General features: G+C 41.4%; 2 protein-coding genes across 7 annotated transcripts in view; one reads left to right on the forward strand and one right to left on the reverse strand.

Moving 5' to 3' along the window:
* Window positions 1-4,684, reverse strand: ATP5PF (ATP synthase peripheral stalk subunit F6). 4 transcript variants are annotated; one of them, XM_062622135.1, is made up of 4 exons: window positions 4,571-4,684; window positions 3,708-3,896; window positions 2,264-2,388; window positions 1-124 (listed from the first exon to the last, which is right to left on the reverse strand). In XM_062622135.1, exons 2-4 carry the CDS (start codon window positions 3,875-3,877, stop codon window positions 96-98), a joined length of 324 nt encoding a protein of 107 aa, XP_062478119.1. In that variant the 5' UTR covers window positions 3,878-3,896; window positions 4,571-4,684; the 3' UTR covers window positions 1-95. The 4 variants fall into 4 exon arrangements, with proteins under 4 accessions (XP_062478119.1, XP_062478121.1, XP_062478120.1 ...); XM_062622137.1 differs by having other exon boundaries at window positions 4,577-4,637; XM_062622136.1 differs by lacking the exon at window positions 4,571-4,684 and adding an exon at window positions 4,357-4,425.
* GABPA (GA binding protein transcription factor subunit alpha) overlaps window positions 4,500-18,928 on the forward strand; it is a 27,483-nt gene continuing 13,054 nt past the window's right edge. Inside the window, exons 1-5 of one of the 3 annotated variants that reach the window (XM_062622129.1) lie at window positions 4,500-4,603; window positions 8,068-8,168; window positions 9,751-9,895; window positions 11,388-11,472; window positions 13,375-13,620. In XM_062622129.1, coding sequence (XP_062478113.1) covers window positions 8,092-8,168; window positions 9,751-9,895; window positions 11,388-11,472; window positions 13,375-13,620 — 553 coding nt within the window. In that variant the 5' untranslated portion in view covers window positions 4,500-4,603; window positions 8,068-8,091. Of the gene's footprint in view, window positions 4,604-4,814; window positions 4,897-8,067; window positions 8,169-9,750; window positions 9,896-11,387; window positions 11,473-13,374; window positions 13,621-18,928 lie in introns of those variants that run through there. The other 2 variants (XM_062622130.1, XM_062622128.1) reach the window with 2 other exon arrangements.

Below are 18,928 nucleotides of genomic sequence, written 5' to 3' on the forward strand. Positions count from 1 at the left end.
TCGAACTGCAACACTGCATTTATTAAGTTACAACTGGTGCCATGTTCAGCAACTCCACTGATGTATGCTGCTGTTTGGCATGCAACCTGCAGAGATCACTTTGGAGTATCCTCAAAGGTGGGCTCTAGAGGAGGAAAGGGAGAGAGAAGTCATATTAGCCTCTTTTCAGTACAACCTTGAACAGCACAAGTCATTTGTTATTTAAAGAAAGCTAAACATTAAGACGGCAAGCTAAAGCAAGCTCTTATACACTGCAGTCTTGTACACCACCACTTAATTTTTATCAGGGTATATTACTGGATGTGGGCAGCACTAAAGAATAAACTGCTGGCAACAGGTCTTTTCCCTCTTAAAGGAGTTATGCATAAAGTTTAAGACAGACATGCACCTTACTAACATTTCTGCCTAAACAGCTTTAGCATCACCTAGGGAAGGGGAGAAGGCACAGAGAAGATGAAGTCATCAACCAGAACCTATTGCACTTGACACTAGTATTTCCAGTATAGCTCTGGTGTAAGAACAAGTAATCAAGCTGCTCTTTTTCCTTGATTAGTGTCTTACAGCTGATTAACAGAATGGAGCACACAATTCCAGTTCCACTCAGCAAAAGATACTCTCCACATACAAACACTGATGAAGGAGTTTTTGATGTCAAAGGTACAAACTCAGAAGGGTTAGGGCTTTTGACAGGTGGACTATTAACACCTGTTCTCCTTGCTACAAAGAGTCTGAGAGGTAAGGCTCATCTTAATCTTCACTAAGACAAAAAATTATGTTTCTACCCATTAGGCACTTAATTTTGAAAACTTGTTGGAATTCAGTTAAGCATAGGCAACAGTGGTAAAAGCACAATCTCCCCCCTCCTTTGTGCTGTTCCTACGGTCACAAAGATTTTGTTTACTTACAAAGAAATACTAATGTATTGTTTCAAATAGTACATAGAAATAAAGCTGAATATAAAGAAACTGCATCCCTAAAACTTAGGAAAATAAATGCCATAGATCCTGCTTTACAGATGCTCTGTTTTATTTGCACCAGTAACAATCTGACACTAAATCCTTTTTTAATCTAACTGAAATACCACAGAAACACAAAATGTTTTTAGATGTGCTCCTAGTCTGTATCAGTTTCCAGTTAGTCTGCCTATGGTAGCTTGACCTTGGCTAGCTGCAAGGTATATACCCATCCTTGTGCTCTCTTGCTCTTTCCCCAACCACCTTCTCCAGGAGGGTTACAAATAAAGGCACCTTAAATACTCTGTTGTCACAGAGGTGGCACTAGCATCACTGACTAGCTCAGCTGCAAACTGCAGTGGGTCCATTTTGAAGCCAAATGAAACTGGCTATGTCTGATGTGTGGAGACACACCTCACCCTTAGGCCCCCGCTACCAAAACCTTGCCACATAAACCAAATACACTGGCATATTCAGAACACTGTGGAATCCCACCTACTTACAGCTTACTAGAAAGACAGCTAAAGACAGGTTTTGTGGGGTAAGCTCAAACGGTTTGTGAACAATGAAGACTCTGAGCTGTACCTACATAAGCAAGTAAAGGAAAAAGAACTACAGGAATGTAGTTGCCTTTATGTTCTGAGGCAGACAGAGTCTGTGCAGTTTCTCTATATTCTTGATAAACAATTGTCACAAGCATTCTTCTTGTCATAATCAATTGGGGTAATATGGAAACATGCTAAGACAAACTTACGGCAGTTAAGCAGAAACCATACCCAAATAACCGAAAAAAAAGGTTTAATGTAATTTAGTCACAGAGTAGTCATAAGTAGCAAAGTTAAGTTCTGGGTTCATTTTCTGAAATCACTGCCTTTATGGACGAGCTTACAAACTCTACAGATTGCACTTTGGATGACATGGAAAACTAGTTCAGAAATTAGTTTGATGACATCTTTGGAAGGATGAGAAGAAGAAACAAACAAACAAAAAGCCACACCAAAAAGCCCCAAAACAATAGGACATGGGATATTTCTACAGGGTCTTTGAAGGGTAATTTAAGATAGCTAGATCTAAGTTTTGTTAAGCATCAGGATAAGTAAGTCCACACCTCTACTGGAAAAGACAAGTAATCAAAAAAAGGAGCCAGATAGAATCAGATGTGAAGTCTACAAAAGTAAGGAGATTGACCAAGGGCATCTTACATGAAACTTAACAGACCAAATAAAAACTAAATGGGAATTACTTAAGAAAACCAGTCAGTGAACATACCCTTACTTGCAATTAGAAATAAAGCTAGATTGTTAACTCACCCTCAAATTTAAATTCTGGAAACTTGGTTAGATCTCCCCCACCATATGCCCGTTGAAGTCTAGCAAGCGATTCATTTATTTCCTTCTGAAATTCAGGGCCTGCATCAACAGGCCCTCCAGCTTGCCTACAAAAGAAACAAAAACCAAAAAACAAACCAACCATTGAAAGTTCTGATTAACACTTCAGTCCTGAAGTTTCATGTGGAAGCTCTACATTTTTATGGCCATTTATGAATTCAGAACCTTTCTGACAACCAACTAAAGCAAGCCATTTAAAGTATTTCCAAAAGTCAAGATATGAGACACCTTTGGTCTTCCACATTAACAGGGTTCTTGGAGTAAAGTACAGGCTTTCTATTATCAGTGATGAAAATCCAAGTGACTGAGGTAGCCTTTTGAAACATAAAGCTACATGGAGTATCCAGGCTTTCAGAATTCTTAGTTTCAGTTGTTCCAGGTGGGTCTTCCTAATAAAATTGTGATCTGTACCTCTGCTATTTCTGAATTAGTGATCTTGGCTAGTAAAGCTTAACTGTTCTTGCAAAGAGAACGTGTTGAGTACTAAACAAGCAAAGACTCACGAGACAAGGCAGGGCACCTTGCATTCATGTAGAATCAGGCAGGAATTTCTTCGGATACAAAGGTAAAACAATTAAAATAGTAACTGTAGATTACCAGTGCTCAGCTAAGCCATCACACTTGTGATTGGTAAAGCCACCAAAAATACACCTTCATAAGCAGGCTAGTTTGTAGGTGTGGAAACTAATAGACCTAAGAAACAATACACCTAAGAAATGGCTGCTTTCCTTCCCAAAAATATATCACACAGAATTCCCAGAACGAAGAAATGACTAATTTCTTTCCCAAAAATAAATTACATGGAATTGCTAGAGCTTTAATTTCCTATTAAGTAGTTTATTCAAGCATTACAAGAATCTAAGATTCCATTTGAATTAACTGCTTATTAACTTGAGCTGTTTAATGAATCAGCCTCACAGTTCCATTAATTCTCAATTGCTTTTGGAGACTATTTGCATTCCACTTCTGCAAACAGGACTGAAAAACAGCTGCTTTACCCCGACCAAAAAAAAAAAAAAAAAAGGCAGGGTGGTGGTCTTATTTTTTTTCCTATTTACGGAACACATATATGGGTAAAAATTAACATACTGGTACGTTCGTGTAGCATGTACTGAATGCCCTAACTACCCAGGAAGCCAGACATCAGGTTTACCTTTTTTTTTATCCCTAATGGGGTAAAGAATGGACATTGTCTGTTAGGTAAGCAAGAACAAGCCGCCTTATTTGTGACACTACCATCAAGTGTTTCAGGAAAGAACACCTTGAGCATTTACAGACTAACCCACAAACCTAGCACATTTCAGCATTTGTCAGAAACGCTATTCCCCCTTTTGCCATCAGCCTCAAAATAATTTCCTCTACTTACTTGCTCTTTGTGTTGTATTCTCTGATCTTGTCCAAGAAGAGCTTCTGAACTGGATCGAGCTCTTTTGCCTTATTAAAGACGACAGCAGAAAGCCCTATGTTTCTGCGCAAGTGAGTGGAGACAGCGGAGCGAAAAATGGATGAAAGTCGCAAAATCTGGTTCAAAATCATGATGACACCAGTATTTCAGCTAAAAACCAGAAACCCTGAACAGGGACACAGAATTAGCTCTTTCCACAATGTGCAAAAAAATCAACATATTTAGTTCAGAGATGAGCTTTAAACCATAACAAACACTTAAAGCAGGCAGCAATCTGGGAAGGAAACTCGAGCAGCCGCTGAACCCGCGGAGCACGATCACGATCGCTTTGCCCGCACCGAGACAAACACAGCATGTCAGTTTTTGCCTCGCTTAAAGGAAAAGTAGTAACTTCAACCCAGCCCAACCCAGCAGCGGACGCGGCCCAACGGCTCCCCCCATGGCGATCTCTGGACCACCCGACCCGGGAATCGCCGTTACACCCAGGGCCCGAATGCCCGAAGCACAAGGCAACGGCGGCGGACGAAGAGCCACCCCCCAAGCACCCACCAGCTCCGCGGGGCGAAGGGTTCGGCGCTCGGCGGCACCACACCGACCCAGCTCGAGTCACCTTGGGACAGGAGTCGCCACAGCTACCACCGCCCCGCCTCTCCGCGCAATGCACACCGGGAAGCCGGCCCAGCCCGCCGCCACACCACCGACCCCAGCGCTCTTGCAGACGGGGTACCCGGACAGAAGGGGGCGGCGCGCACGCCACCGGACGGTCCCGCCCGGCGGCCAGTCGAGGTGCGGGGAGAGTGAGCACGGAAACCCCCCATTCGCACCGTTACCGTCGGAAGCCGGCGATGCGCTTCCGGGTGAGGAGAAGCGGTTCGGAGTAACAGCCACCAGCAGCCCCGCGCCCACACGCGGATTGGCGGCGCGAGGGGGCCGACGGGAGCTGTAGTTCCCTCTCCCGCGCGGGGGGTGGCGGTGTCGGCGCGCGCCCTCCCCGCCCGGGCCCGCGTTGGGCCGCGCTGCCCAATCCCGAGCGCGCGACGGCCTCCTCAGGGCGGCGGCGGCGGGACCCACGGGAGCTGCGAGAGCCGCGGCCGGCGGGAGCTGTGGTGCGGCCGCTCCGCTCCGCTCGGCGACCGGACAGCGGCAGTGGGTGAGTGAGCTGCGGCGCGGCCTGGCGGCACGGCCCGTGTTTTGTTTCCGTTTCTCCCCGGCGCCGCGAGTCTCATTTCCGTTTCGGGTTCAAACAACGACGAGGCGCTGCGAGAGGAGGGGGAGGGGGAAAGCGGGCGGGGTGGTGGTGGGAGAACAGGGGTCTGTGGGGAGGAGCGGCCTTCCCCGGAGGCTGGAATGCAGTGGCCTGGATGTGGCGCTGCCTGCTCCCCTCCAGCCCGCGGGAGGGCCGTGGTGGTGGCTCTGAGGTGCCCTGTCCCGAGGGGCCTCGACACCGCCGGTCGGGTCGCGCGAGAGGGAAATGGAGGCGGCGGGGCTCGGAGAGGCACCCCTCCTCTGGGGTCGCGGCGGTGCCGGCCCGCGGGAGGAGGGTGCAACTCTCCCGCTCTGGTCCCAAGTCGGGCAGCCCGGACCGAGGCCCGCGGGCCTCTCCGGGGCGTGAAGCTTGCCTCTGTTTGTAAAACTTATTTTGGGTGAAAACCTAAAAGAGTGTTTGGCGGCGTGAATAATTCGTTTCCTGGTGTTCGGGCAGGTACGGGCTGCACAACCGCTTTTCCTAGATCGAGTTTATTTTTTAACTCCTGACGAGGGTGAGCAAGCAGAACACTTAAAACTTGGTATGCCTCCACCCCGTTTAGTGGGCCACTGTCTGAAATCCAAATCAGCTGATAACTTGCAAAATCTGATCGATCTGTAAAAAGGTAGTCTGCTGCGTTACCTATTTCGTGTTGGTGTTACAGTTCTGTTAATAATAGGGATTGATAGTACCAAATCATCCGTGAACACCAGAGTTTCTCAGAGCCACAAATATCCCCAGTGATTTGGCTTCAGTGTAAGATGATAATGCAGGTGGGCTCCAGTAGTTATCCCCCACTTCACAGATATTTGGTAGGATAGCAGACAGTAATTGTGCTAGCAGAGTTTGTGCCCTTGTTATCGTGGGTGTGTTACTTAATTCCTTGTCTTCTAGGGAAAAGATAGCTTTTAACAGATCACTGGGACTTCTCCCCTGACTGCAAAAGCCAAACAGTAAAAGATGCTGGGCTGTCATGCAGGGATTAAAAAAAAAAAAAAAAAAAAAATTTCTGTTCACAGGTGCCTTCTTTTATGTTAATGGAGGCCTGTGTCAGGCGTTATGGTCAGATACTGTCTTGGATAGCAGGTGAGTCTTGGGGCTTTTTAGGTTGAGGGAAAAATGGATCCAAACAGAGATCAGTAGGCTGAACCTTCCACAAATCAAACACGGTTTTCTATGTTCCTCCAAACAAATGCTGCTGTATTTGGTATGGTATTGCTACCATATTGAGTTTCCTAGCAAGCTGAGCTGTTTCAATTTGCTTGTCTCTTAGTAGCCTTCAGGGAAGGCTTAGGAAGCTTAGTCCCATTTGAACCTATGTACTCTTCCAATCAGCAACAAATTTCTACAGACTTCGTGTGAAATGATTTATATCATTAGGAGTCTGTCTGTTCTAGCATGAGAAAGACTGAGTAATTTTCCCCATTAGGTTTCTCAGAACTATTAATGACTTTACATGTTTTCACAATGGTTAAGCTGAATCCCCTCATCATCTTCCTTTCTCACATCTGTGCTCAGTGGAACCATCTTTCTCCCTCTGTATACCTGCCGTCTGTGCCTGTGCTCAATTCTCCCTCTGCATGGTAACCAGAGATGTAGTAGAGCCTGTGGGATGCAGCCACAAGCTGCCTTTGAAGAGTGAGTGATTAGTCTAGCTGCCAATTTGAAGTCCAGTCCATAGGGACTTCATAATATCTTACCTAATTCAATACAGTTACTATGCTGTTATAATATTTACTCACTGTGCATTGTTTTGCATTTACCAATACTGAAAATTTTCTGCCAGAAATCATTCAAAGATTCAAAAAGATGAGACCTGCAGATGATCTTTCGGCAGGCCTGCACAGTTTTCTCAAATAACTTGTGAATACGTGAAGGAACAGAAATCCTAGCTTAAAACCTTTTGTGACCTTACTGGTAAACTCCATCACAAGAAAAATGATAACTCTTCTTGTTTTGGGGTTTTAAGTTGATTGCTAATACAGGAATGAATTATTTCCCTTTTCTATGATACCAGTTAGATTCTTTGGGAATTTTCATTGACTTTGCTCAAATCTTTAACAGTCAACCAGATCACTTGTAGCCATGCAAGTGCCAGTTGTTTCAGTTGTTTAATTAAGCTTGCCTGCATTCTTTAGAAGTGATGTTTCATTCTTCCTCATTTATCATGAAGATGATTTAAGTGATCTGGGAATTGGACTCCCAGGGCCCTCTTCAGTGTACGCCACCATGTCAGTTCAGTGGGCCCTACCCAGCAGCTAGGGGATTTTCAGAGTCAGATCTGTGAGCAGAACAAATTCGGGTTCTGCTTCTAGTGGTAAGTTATTAATGAAGTGCTGTTTACCTTCTGTCAAGCCGTGGTAGCTTCCTATAGCTTGATGTCACATGGCAGCACTTGATTTATTTGAAACTGATTTTACATAATAGTTTTTGAAGGAGATAATGAGCGGTTTGGATTTCTTTAAACCGTTTATGTAGCAGTGGTATAACGTAGTTGGTCACTGTTCCTTTTGAGAAGTTTTCAGGTTCCCTTACTAACTTGTGTTTAATAAACTCTTTTATGAACAGCTGGGTTTGGCATAGAGTAGACCCTAGAAAGGAATGATTCCAGGATGGAAATCTTGCTAATCTTTTGTGGGTATTTAAATAGTAACATCTTTTGCTTTTTCTGCTGTGATTTATTATTTTTTTTTTTTTTTTACTCTGTTCTCCTACGTCCTACTCCTTTTCCTGTGAGTTGGTGATGTTATTTATTTTGAACTTTTAATATAATTCAGATGAGTTCTTTATCATACGTATTTCATGCTTATGATGTATGGGATGGTTAGTGAAACATAATAATATACAAACTATGTCTTTACAGACCAAATGTTTTAATTCTTTCTTTCCCCCTTGTGTTCCAACCGACTCCAGTATTTTACAGGGCATGAAAATCTGAAGTGTCAATGAGAACATTCTCATTGACACTGCATATTTATTTTTAGTGTTTAGTTTAAAAAATGTTTGATAGGACACAATTTATCATCTAGTTTTGTTGGTCTGTGACTTACCAAAAAAATCCTTTTCTGTTCACAGGTCTGTTCTTAAGGTATTTTAGCCATGACTAAGAGAGAAGCAGAGGAGCTGATAGAAATAGAAATCGATGGAACTGAAAAACAGGAATGCACTGAAGAAAGGTAGGTACTGTGTTTGCTTTTGGGGGTCCTTAGGCTGCAATTGATTCAATTATTTGTTTTCTTTAATTGGCTTCAGATTTGTGGCTACACACACTAAATCTATTTACTATTAGGTATTGTGTAATGCTTCAGAGATGGCCATGGTTATGAAATAAGTACAAGTGTTTTCTAGCTAGGCAAAAGAAGTAACTTTAAACTGTCAAAAGCGTCTGGCTCAGTATGATCTCTATAACCCTGCTGTTGATTGTTTCCACAGTTTTTCAACTTTCTTGCTGCATAGAGAGTTCTTAATTTTGCTTGTGCACACTCCAGTTATTCTGTTTCTTATCCAGTGGTGGTTTTCTTGAAGTGGAGCCGTAGCCACTATTGGCAACCAGTAGAGTGCTGTCACTGTTCTTCAATCTTAATTGCTTAAATCCGAAACTGTGTTGTTTATCTCTTGCTACATTCTTAGTCGTTCTCTTCCCCTGCTTTCATGTGTGTAGGAATATGTCTACATGTACATGCTACAAACCTTTCAGCTTCAGTGTGTCCTTGTAACTGAGGTGAACCTCTCAGTCCATTACTTTACTGTTACACAGGGTCATTTGTTTTTTACAGAGCAGAAATTACATTCCGTATCTGACTATATTGTTGTTAGGGCCCTTGTTAAACAGTAGATTCTGAAGTCAGATATCCTTTGACTTAATTACCTCAGCTTTGTCCTTGGGTTTGTAATTTTTGGGGTTTTTTCTTCCTAACGCTCCCCTCATAATTTTTACAACTATTTTTCAAAGCACAGAGAGGCAGTTAATGTGTTGGGTAGAAATAGCTGAGGCTGGCAGATCACCTGCTTCTTAAGAATCTGGTTTGGAGAACTGATTCAAAACGACATACTTCTTACTCTGAGCTCCTTGTAAATTTTTAGTACTTATGAACTGACTATTTGTGTACACTTTCTGATTTCCTTCTGTGCAAATCTGGAAAGACCAGTAACATGTCTAAGGTTAAGACACGAGTCATATGACATCGATGTTACTGAACGCCTGTGCCAAAGCTGCAGGACAACCATGGCACATGACTAATGTTTCATTCAAGGCTCCATGTTGCTGGTGTTATTTGTGGTTGTCTCTTGTATGCATTAAGCTTAATCCTTGTGCTGACTAGTGAAAAGGCATAGACAGTTACTCTGTATGAGGGCAGATGTTTTTTCTTCCTTTCCCCCCCTATCTTTTAAGTTTCTCTGTTTGCTTTTAACTTTAATAGCTTTTAAGTGTGGTATAGGCAAATCATAATCAGTTTATCTGCAAGTTAATGTAGTGATTGTGACAATCTCTTGAAAATGGTGATCTGAAAATAATCTCGGTATTTAACCTAACTTTTTAATGGCAACAGTGTAAAATGAAAGTTGCATGACTGTAAAATCAATGGGACCAAACTTAGTAATTCATGCTCTACTCAAGCTAAGAGTTTTTCTGCATGTATTAAGATTTCAGAGCCGGTATTACCTTTTGTGTAGTTCACATCTAACTTTTATAAAGCTTTCCTATACCACTGTATTAACGTGTAAGTAATTATTTGTTATATTAATTTGGTATTTAAGCATCGTTGAGCAAACCTTTACAACAGCAGAATTTGTGAGTCAAGCAATTGACATCAATGAACCAATTGGAAATCTTAGGAAGTTGCTGGAACCCAGACTGCAGTGTTCCTTGGATACACATGAAATTTGCTTGCAAGATATCCAGGTAAACTGAAAGGCTATGAAAGACTTAACCTCTTAGTGGAGAAGCATTTTGCATACTTTGTCCCTTCCATTGTTCAAGGAATTCATGCTTTATTTGATATAATAATTACAATTAAGAGCTTACGTTAGTTTTGTTATCATCAGACCATTTAATATGTACATACTAATTCTGTGTGAATAAAATCAAAATACTTCTGGGGTTCCTGGCATGGGGGTAAGAAAGGAAAAAATTGCCACCTTGCAGGTGAAAGAAGAACGAGGGCAACAACAGTACTGTCTTTTCCTGAGGTAGCTCACTGTCGTGGTTTAAGGCCAGCCGTTAACTCTGAACCATGCAGCTGCCCGCTCACTCCCCCACCTTTTTCCCCTCCCCTCTGCTTCTGGAGGGATGGGGAGAAGAATCGAATGTAAATCGCATGGGTTGAGATAAGAGCAGTCCAGAAACTAAGGTATAACACAAACCGCTACTGCTACCACTAATAATAGTAATGGTGGGGGTAAAAAAAGGGAGAGAATATGACATTAAAAGGGGAAAAGGAAAAGAAAACAATAAACACAAGTGATGCACAATACAGTTGCTCACCACCTGCCGACCGCTACCCAGACCAACCAGAGCAGAGATCTGGGCCTTCTGGGTAACTCCTCCCCCAGCCCATATAACTGGGCATGACTTACTTGCTGAGGTATGAAATACCCCTTTGGATAGTTTGGGTCAGGTGTCCTGTCTGCTTCCTCCCAGCTTCCCATGCACCTCCTCACTGGCAGAGCATGAGACTGAAAAGTCCTTGATCAGGGTAAACATTACTTAACAACAGCCAAAACCATCAGTGTGTTATCAACATTGTTCTCAAACTAAAGTTGAAACTACTGCATTGCACCAACTACTAAGAAGGAGAAAAATAACTATTACAACTGAATCCAGGACACCCACGTAATTTGTTGCTGCCTGAACTTCTGCAAGTCTAATCTTGTTTTGAATCTGCATAAAGCAAGAAGGTTTTTATACTCTTCAGGTGCATAGATAGCAAAACATTACTCAAGAAATGCCTCCCTATGATTACAGGCATCACCACATGTTAGACAGTATAACTGTTTTGCATCATGTGTACCTGGATGTTCTGTTTGTCATTATAATCAGACATCTGTGGCTTCTCCAGAAACAACAGGGAGAATACTGCTTTAAAGAGAAAAATATTTATGAAAGTCTTAAAAACTGACAGTGGGAATTGTGGATACTTTTCACAAAGTGAAGGTACTTCCAGGTATTGCATTGCCTTTTTTTAGGTTAAATGTCCCTGTGAAACTACTTAGAACAGAGTGGCGAGTTTCAAATTCCAATCAAATTCTTTGTCTACGTAGTGCTAAAAATATGTGCATGCTTCTTCAGAAAATTTGCTGCAGGCACTAGGTGTTTCTGAAGTTTAAAGGAGAGTAAGTTCCTTGTAACTGTGAGACTAATTCATATTTGTAATGTTTATTTTGCTTTTATCAAGCTGGACCCAGATCGAAGTCTTTTTGATCAAGGAGTAAAAACAGATGGAACAGTGCAACTCAGCGTGCAAGTAATATCTAGGCAAGGTAAGCTGTTATGTTTGTCTGTTGTACAGACAAATTAATATTGTGGGAATACTTGTGAGTAAACCGAATGCCCTACTAATTCCTTGGTGTAAAACTGAGAATATCACTGAATGGTCACATAGCTTCTGAAAGTCTCTTCCATTGTGTGCTGTGGTTATAAGTAGTAGTAATTAAAATAAATGTCATAGATTGATGCTATTTGAAATGTTTTTTTATAGTAACATTATATCAATTTCTAAGTTAAAAAATCCAAAAACCCAACAGCCCCTGCCCCCAAACTCAAGCAAACCCGGGCCAGGTAGTGACAGTTACAGTATGAGGCTTTCGTTAACAGTCAGTAGTTACTCATACCAGAATGAGTATCTAAGCAGGCAAAAGATTTTTTATTTCTAGGTAGGTGACAGCTTCATCTTTGTGAGGTGTGCTTGTGTGCTTTGTGAATGATTCGATTATGAGAGTATATTTAGTTAAGTCAAAATCTGTTTGCAAGGCTGGGATCTCTATTATCTGTTTTTTCTTCGGATGAGAAGTCAAGAGTAAAACATTGTGCCAACACTCATTGAAGACAACATTCATGTTGTGCTCTGGGAGGAGCTACAGATGTTTGTTGCCATATTGTCAAACAAACAGTGACAAGTTCCTACTGAAGTAGTTTGTATTTTAATTGCTGTTTTCAGTTAGGTCATCCAAGTAGATCAGCAAAATTTGGGGAGCACATTTTGTTTTCTTGTGGTTTCAGTGTAATTAGAAGGAAGCCTTTCTGGTTTGTATTAACAGTATTAAGTAAAACTGATTTGTATTTAATGCTAAGTGTCAGGTGACTAGTGCTAGGTTGAATCTGCAGTTCCCCATGTGTAATGGGGATTGGACTAGCTTTCTGGTTTTAAATACAGAGTAGAAATACCCTTCAGGGAACTAGAATGTCTGTTCTTAATTCATGCCCAGTAACTTGTAGCATGCAGTGCTCAGCCTTCCAGTTTCAAAAGGATGCGGGTGATAAATATCTTAACTATTACCTTCCATTTAGTTCCTGAGGTTTGGTTTGTTTTTCTTTCTTTTTGAATGTAAAACTGAGGTGAGTGACCATGTAGCACAGGCGTTGCTTTCATCCCCATCCCCTTAAAAGAAAGAAACACCCGAGTATTAAATACTTGCGTATAACTTCAAGTTGATCTTCTGTATTGTTATTCAGGCCGTGACACTTGACTCTTAAGCAACTTATAAAATTTGATTAGCTACCTGTAAATTCAAAGGAATAAACACCAGCTGAAGTATAGTCCATTGTAGTTCTTTTATAGCATTTCATACAAAGATATAAAACACAAAGAACTTTATAGTTTTCTTTTAACTTGCTGTTGAACACATTGCTGCTTGCTGAGTACTGAAAGAAGATACTAACTCCTTTGTGTAGATTACAGAGATAGCAGGGAAATATTGTAAAGGCAGAAAGAAATGCCTCTTGGCTGGGGGAAAGAAGTGGATGCTTGTTCTGGATTTTTTGGGTTTGCTTTCCTACCCCCCCCCCCCCCTTTGATTCAATATATTTCTTACAGGTCAAAATACTTGTTCTTTATGCCACATGCTGAACATTCTGTTCAAGATTTGTGAAATGGATCACCTAAACAGATCAGGAAGCTCTAGTACTGGGGGAGGGAAAAAGGACAATTTTCTATTCTTTGTGTTATAAAGTGGCAGTTTTGTGTTGTATTTACTGAAGTATATGCTGTATAATAGAATACGTCATTCTAATTTAGGACACTTGCAGAAAATTGATGATGCTTTTGTGTCATGTTTCTTTCTGAGGTGTGCTAACACCTGTTAATCAGAAAGATTTAAAACAACTTTTTAATTATATTTGCTTTGCTGTCTTTTAAGTTTTGTGTTTGTTCTTTCTGTACCTAGGGTTAGAGCCCAAATTAAACATCCTTGAAATTGTAAAGCCTGTGGAGACTGTAGAGGTAGTGATTGATCCAGATGCTCATCATGGAGAGGCTGAAGCTCACCTTGTTGAAGAAGCTCAAGTGATAACCTTGGATGGAACAAAACATATTACAACAATTTCAGACGAAACCTCTGAACAAGTGACACGATGGGCTGCAGCATTGGAAGGCTACCGCAAGGAGCAGGAGCGCCTTGGAATACCCTACGGTAATAATACATGACTCTGTGCATTTAAAAGGGGGCTGGGTTCTTTTGTTCATCTGGGGGATTGTTTGGGGGTTTGTTTTGGGGTGGGGTTTTTTGTTTGTTTGTTTTCATAAATGACTAATTTTGGCGATGTCGTGGTTTAAACCCAGTCAGGTAATTCGTTCGCTCACTTCCCCCCCTTTTCTTGCCCTCCCCCTGCTCTCAGAGGGACGGAGAGGAGAATCGAAAAGAATGCAACTCCCACGGGTTGAGATAAGAAAGGTTTAGTAACTAAGGTATAACACAAATCACTACTGCTACCACCAATGATAATAATGATAAAGGAAATAACAAGGGAAGAGAATACAACACCTCAGCACCAGCCGACCGATAACTTGCCCCCCCTCAGCCCAAACAAGCTCTGACCGATACCTCCTCCAACCCCGCAGTCTCTCAGCCCTTCCGGCTAACTCCCAGTTACCTCCTGGGCATGACATGCTGTGGTATGGAATACCTCTTTGGTCAGTTTGGGTCAGGTGTCCTGTCTCTGCTTCCTCCTGGCTTCCCCTCCTCCCTGGCAGAGCATGAGGCTCACAAAGTCCTTGGCCAAACCAAAACATCCTTGTTATCAGCTCTGTTCCCGAGCTGAAAGTCAAAACACTGCACTGCACCAGCTACCAAGAAAGAGAAAAATGACTGCTACTGCTGAAACCAGGACAGGCGATATAATTAAAATGCTCCAATACCTCAGAAGCTTCTTATGACATGGGTATGAATCAAATAACCTGCATAAGAAAGGACTAAAGAGAATCAGTGCTTGTGATATTTCTGTTAAAATAGTGCTTTATGCTCTACAAGCTTCTTTTCATTGCAGTTTTTAGAAAGCAGTTTTCTTCTTCCTCCCCTCCTTAAAATTATATATGTTAGTGATAAAGCTTTTTCTCATGTGTCTGAATGTGAAGTAGACTCGGTGCTTGGTGGGGTTTGACTTTAAAAGCACTGAAACAAGTTGTTCATAGATCGTAAAGTACAGAGTATGGTGTTAAATCAGATGTTGCATGGAAAGCCGTACTTCTGCATACTGGAAAAAGGTGTTTCAGAACTGAATATAAGTATCCTGGTATGTTATCATCTCTTTGGAATTAATATTTTTATGCAGCAGGCTGCCAATTTAATGTTAAATTAGAAAAAAGCATTTGTGAATGCCTGTTTAGGATTGAACTGAAACTGAGTTTTAGACCTGCATCACATTCAGGAGATTACCCAGCTGAGTTGCTTGTTCTGACATGCAGAAACGTACTGCCAAGGCATGTTCACCACAAAAAGCTGTAGTATCTAAGCAGACCTGCAAAACTGGAATGTATCTAGCAAGTGGGATACTTGGAAGTGTTTAAGATTCCAGTGAAATCACAGGTCTTTGCAGGATGTGTAGCTTGTCAGTATCTTAAATGTATTTTTTGATACTAAAACATTGGCATTTTCATGCCTTTTGGTGGTGGTGGTTGTTGGCAGCAAGCACTTCCAAATTAGTTTTCATCATGCTATGTCTGGATAATCAGGGGTTTAATGCATAATGGTTTGGAGGAGGCAGGAGGAAGGTGAGGTGTTATCAGGAGCTGACTAATACCTTTCATTGTCCTCTCCCATTAATATAACAAGAGCATTACTTAAACCTATGTTATTATTATGTTGAATGATGTTGTTAATAAACTTTAATAATGCTGCTTTAAGAATAATGCTGCTGTGACAACCCACAACAGTGACTTTAAAAGTTTAATGTTTTTTGTGCCATGGGAGTACAGATTTTCCGGGGAAATCATACTAGTTCATGATGGCAGAGATCTCTATTAATAATAGTGTTCTCTTGATACCAGAAAAATGTGCTAAACTGTCTTCCCAGAATAAAACTTTCAGTGTTACCTGAGTTGATGTCGCAGGGCCTTGAGTTGAAATAAGACAACTCTATGTTTTACATTATGATACAGTCGAAAGTTTCTGAGAATAAAGAATGTAAAATGAATAAAGAATGTTGCAAGAGGTAACAGCCTCGAGCTGCACCAGGGGAAGTTTAGATTTGATATTAGAAAGAATTTCTTCACCGAGGGGGTGATCAGGCATTGGAACAGGCTGCCCAGGGAAGTGGTGGAATCACTGTCCCTGGAAGTGTTGAAAAAACGTGTAGATAAGGCTCTTAGTGACATAGTTCAGTGGTGGGCTTGGCAGTTACGAGGTAGAGGTTGAAGTTGATTATCTTAAAGGTCTTTTCCAACCTAGTTGATTCTGTGATTGAATATTCTTAAGGTTCTTATATAGTCCCCTCAAAAAGCCTTCCCTCTCCCCCAGCACTTACACATCTTAAAACATAGAAAAAGAGGACAGTTTGCTTCAAAGAGTTGTGAGGCTTGGTTCTGTGAAGTTCTCTGAAATTATTGCGATGAAATTATTCCTTGAATCTTTCCAAAAGACGGGTTATGTTGAAATTGAAAGTCAAGTCCAGTCAGTAAATAATCATCATCCACAAGGGCATGGGTTCAGTATCTTCATCCTTGCATCCTCACAGGTTTCTCTGTTTTGCTGCAAATAGAAAATTAGCATTTAGCAGGTCTTGAAAATGATGTGCTTTCCCTTTGTGTTATGTTTCAGTGAGTTTTACTAAAGATCACAGATTTTTAGCTGTTAAAGCTATTTCTACTAATAGAATCCCCCAATTTGGTACCACTGCAGAGTTCCCTAAGAAGGAAAACACTAATTTGTATGAGAAATAAAGCCAGGAAAAGAAACAGCAGAAAGCTTGGAAACCATGGAACTGGTTAGAGAAAATGTTTTACATTACCTTGCAGATTATGTCAATAAGAGCAAATTAGCAGCTTTCTGATGAAAATTCACTGCTGATGAATTTTGAAAACCAAAGCCCTTTTGTTGTGGCTTTTCCCATTGCATGGGTTTAAGTAGCAACAGTGAAAAATGATGCGATGTTTCTCTCTCTTATTAAGCAAAATGGAATTTGTAGCTCTTAGGTAATGTTTATAGACTGAGAAAACTTTGCTTTCTTTAATTCTTAACGTAAAAACTTGTCAAGGTGACATCTGTTTGGTGTCTCATAAGTTAAAAGTACATAATTACTCTGCTTCTGGTTTTTACCCTTGAGACAGTTAAATATCCCTACTTTAGTTTCCATCTCCAGTTCATACTCTTGTTTTAATGTATTGCATACAACATTACCAAAGTTCTTATGATAATGTTTGGACTTGCCCATCTTCTTTCAAGGTTGTTTATACTAATTCTGCTTGAAACAACAGACTTCTTATGTTAAAATGTGTTGAGTCAACAAGTCATGTATTGCACATATCTTGAGTTGATTATTTATTGCCATTTCTGTATGTTCCTCTGCTGTGTGAGTTGTCTGTACAGACTGTACACAATCTGTACTGTGTTTGGCAACAGAATTTAAATGCTGTGCATGTTGTGGAGGGTATAATGCTTAATATCAAATTTACTCAAGAAAGGTTGATGTTGTATGGGATTTCTGACTCATCAAAGCGATAAAAATTACACTAAAACATAATACAAGAGTAAATTACACTTATTAAAATACAACAGTTGCAATATATTGTTCAATCCTAGTATCAGTGTGATTCCCGTTATTTGTCTCTATAATGCAATCACCATCATGATGTTGTGTGTCCCTAGCCGCTAGGAAGGAATACATGGGTTAAAACCAGCTCAAGGCCATTGGTCTCTTCAAATCTCCTTTGCTTCTTGTCTAGTTCGTGTACTTTATTTTGGGCTGAGCCACACATTAATTCTCTATCTGACTGGGGAAGACATTACCACCAGCAGCTGATTCACTCAACTGTTGATAGCTGTTTATCTAAAATAAAGGCCACCCTCCAGTCTCCTTTTTGTTGAGATAGTAATTTTCAAGAGCAGTCAACTTTCCATCCAGTCAGATTTGGTTATGGTAACTGTGTGTCATGGTTTAAGCACAGCTGGTAACTCAGAACCATGCAGCTGCTCTCTCAGTCTCCTGAGAATGTAACTTCCACAGGTTGAGATAAGAACAGTCCAGTAACTAAGGTATAACACAAACCACTGCTGCTACCATCAGTAATAAGGGGAAATAACAAGGGGAGAGAATATAACACTAAAAGGGGAAAAGGAAAATAATAAACACGAGTGATGCACAATACAATTGCTCACCACCCGCTGACTGATATCCAGCCTGACCCAAGCAGCTATCCCGGCCTTCCCAGTAGCTTCCCCCAGTTTATATACTGGCATGACGTGTTGTGGTACAGAATATCCTTTTGGCTAGTTTGGGTTGCATGTCCTGTGTCTCTGCTTTCTCCTGGCTTCTTGTGTCCCTCCTCACTGGCAGAGCATGAGAGACTGAAAAGTCCTTGATCTTAGTAAGCATTACTTTGCAACAGCTAAGAATATCGGCATCTTATCAGCACTGTTCTCAGGCTAAAGTCAGAAACACTGCACTGCACCAGCTACTAGGAAAGAATAAAAATGACTGCTGCAGCTGAACCCAGGACAGTATCCACCCCTTATTCCACACCGTTCATGTCATGCTCAGATCCCATATTTTTTAATATACCATCACTTTTTGTCTCTTATATATGTATGTGTATATATACATGCACAAAGAGAGAGGTACCATTCCTTAGTCCATGGATCATCCCTATAAAGTTCTCTGAACTTCATTCAGTCCATGATGTCAGGCTCCCTGAGCGAAAGCAATCCCACGAGTGGGTTTGCCTTTACCTGAAGCAGGAATAACCCAGACTGTCTTCCCCAGCAAATTGTTTATGTGCACCACTGGAACTTTGTCCCCCTCTATGTATGTAAAAGTTCTGATTGGGCTGGGACAGCCTTGTTGGCAGATCCTCTGGTGTTGACCAACTAGGTGGCTTTTGCTGAATGTGTATCCCAGTGTTTGAAAGTCCCACCACCCATTGCTGTCTGTAGTTTTTAACAGCTCATTGTACCGTTCGATCTTCCCAGAGGCTGGTGCATAGTAGGGGATGCGATATACCCACGGCCATACCACCTTGAGAATGCTCTATTTCATCTGATCTCAAAAGTTAAGGAGGGTCAGGCTCAGGTCTTGTCTAAGGTTAAATTATGATCTACAAGGACCACCAAGAGATTCTCCCCGAGGCTGGATAGTCATGAGTGGCAGGATGTGTGGGACAGTATTGGCAATTGTCTAGGCCAGTGGGCCCCTCCAGCGCTTTGGAACTTCACCCCCGAACAAGTGCAAAATCTGAAAAAAAAAGTAAAACACTTAAATGAGGTGTGTTGTCATTCTGGTCATACCAGA

The sequence above is a fragment of the Pezoporus occidentalis genome, unplaced genomic scaffold (assembly GCF_034315485.1).
Source record: "Pezoporus occidentalis ecotype Australia unplaced genomic scaffold, CSIRO_AGI_Poc_V1 ctg24, whole genome shotgun sequence".
NCBI lineage: Eukaryota > Metazoa > Chordata > Aves > Psittaciformes > Psittacidae > Pezoporus > Pezoporus occidentalis.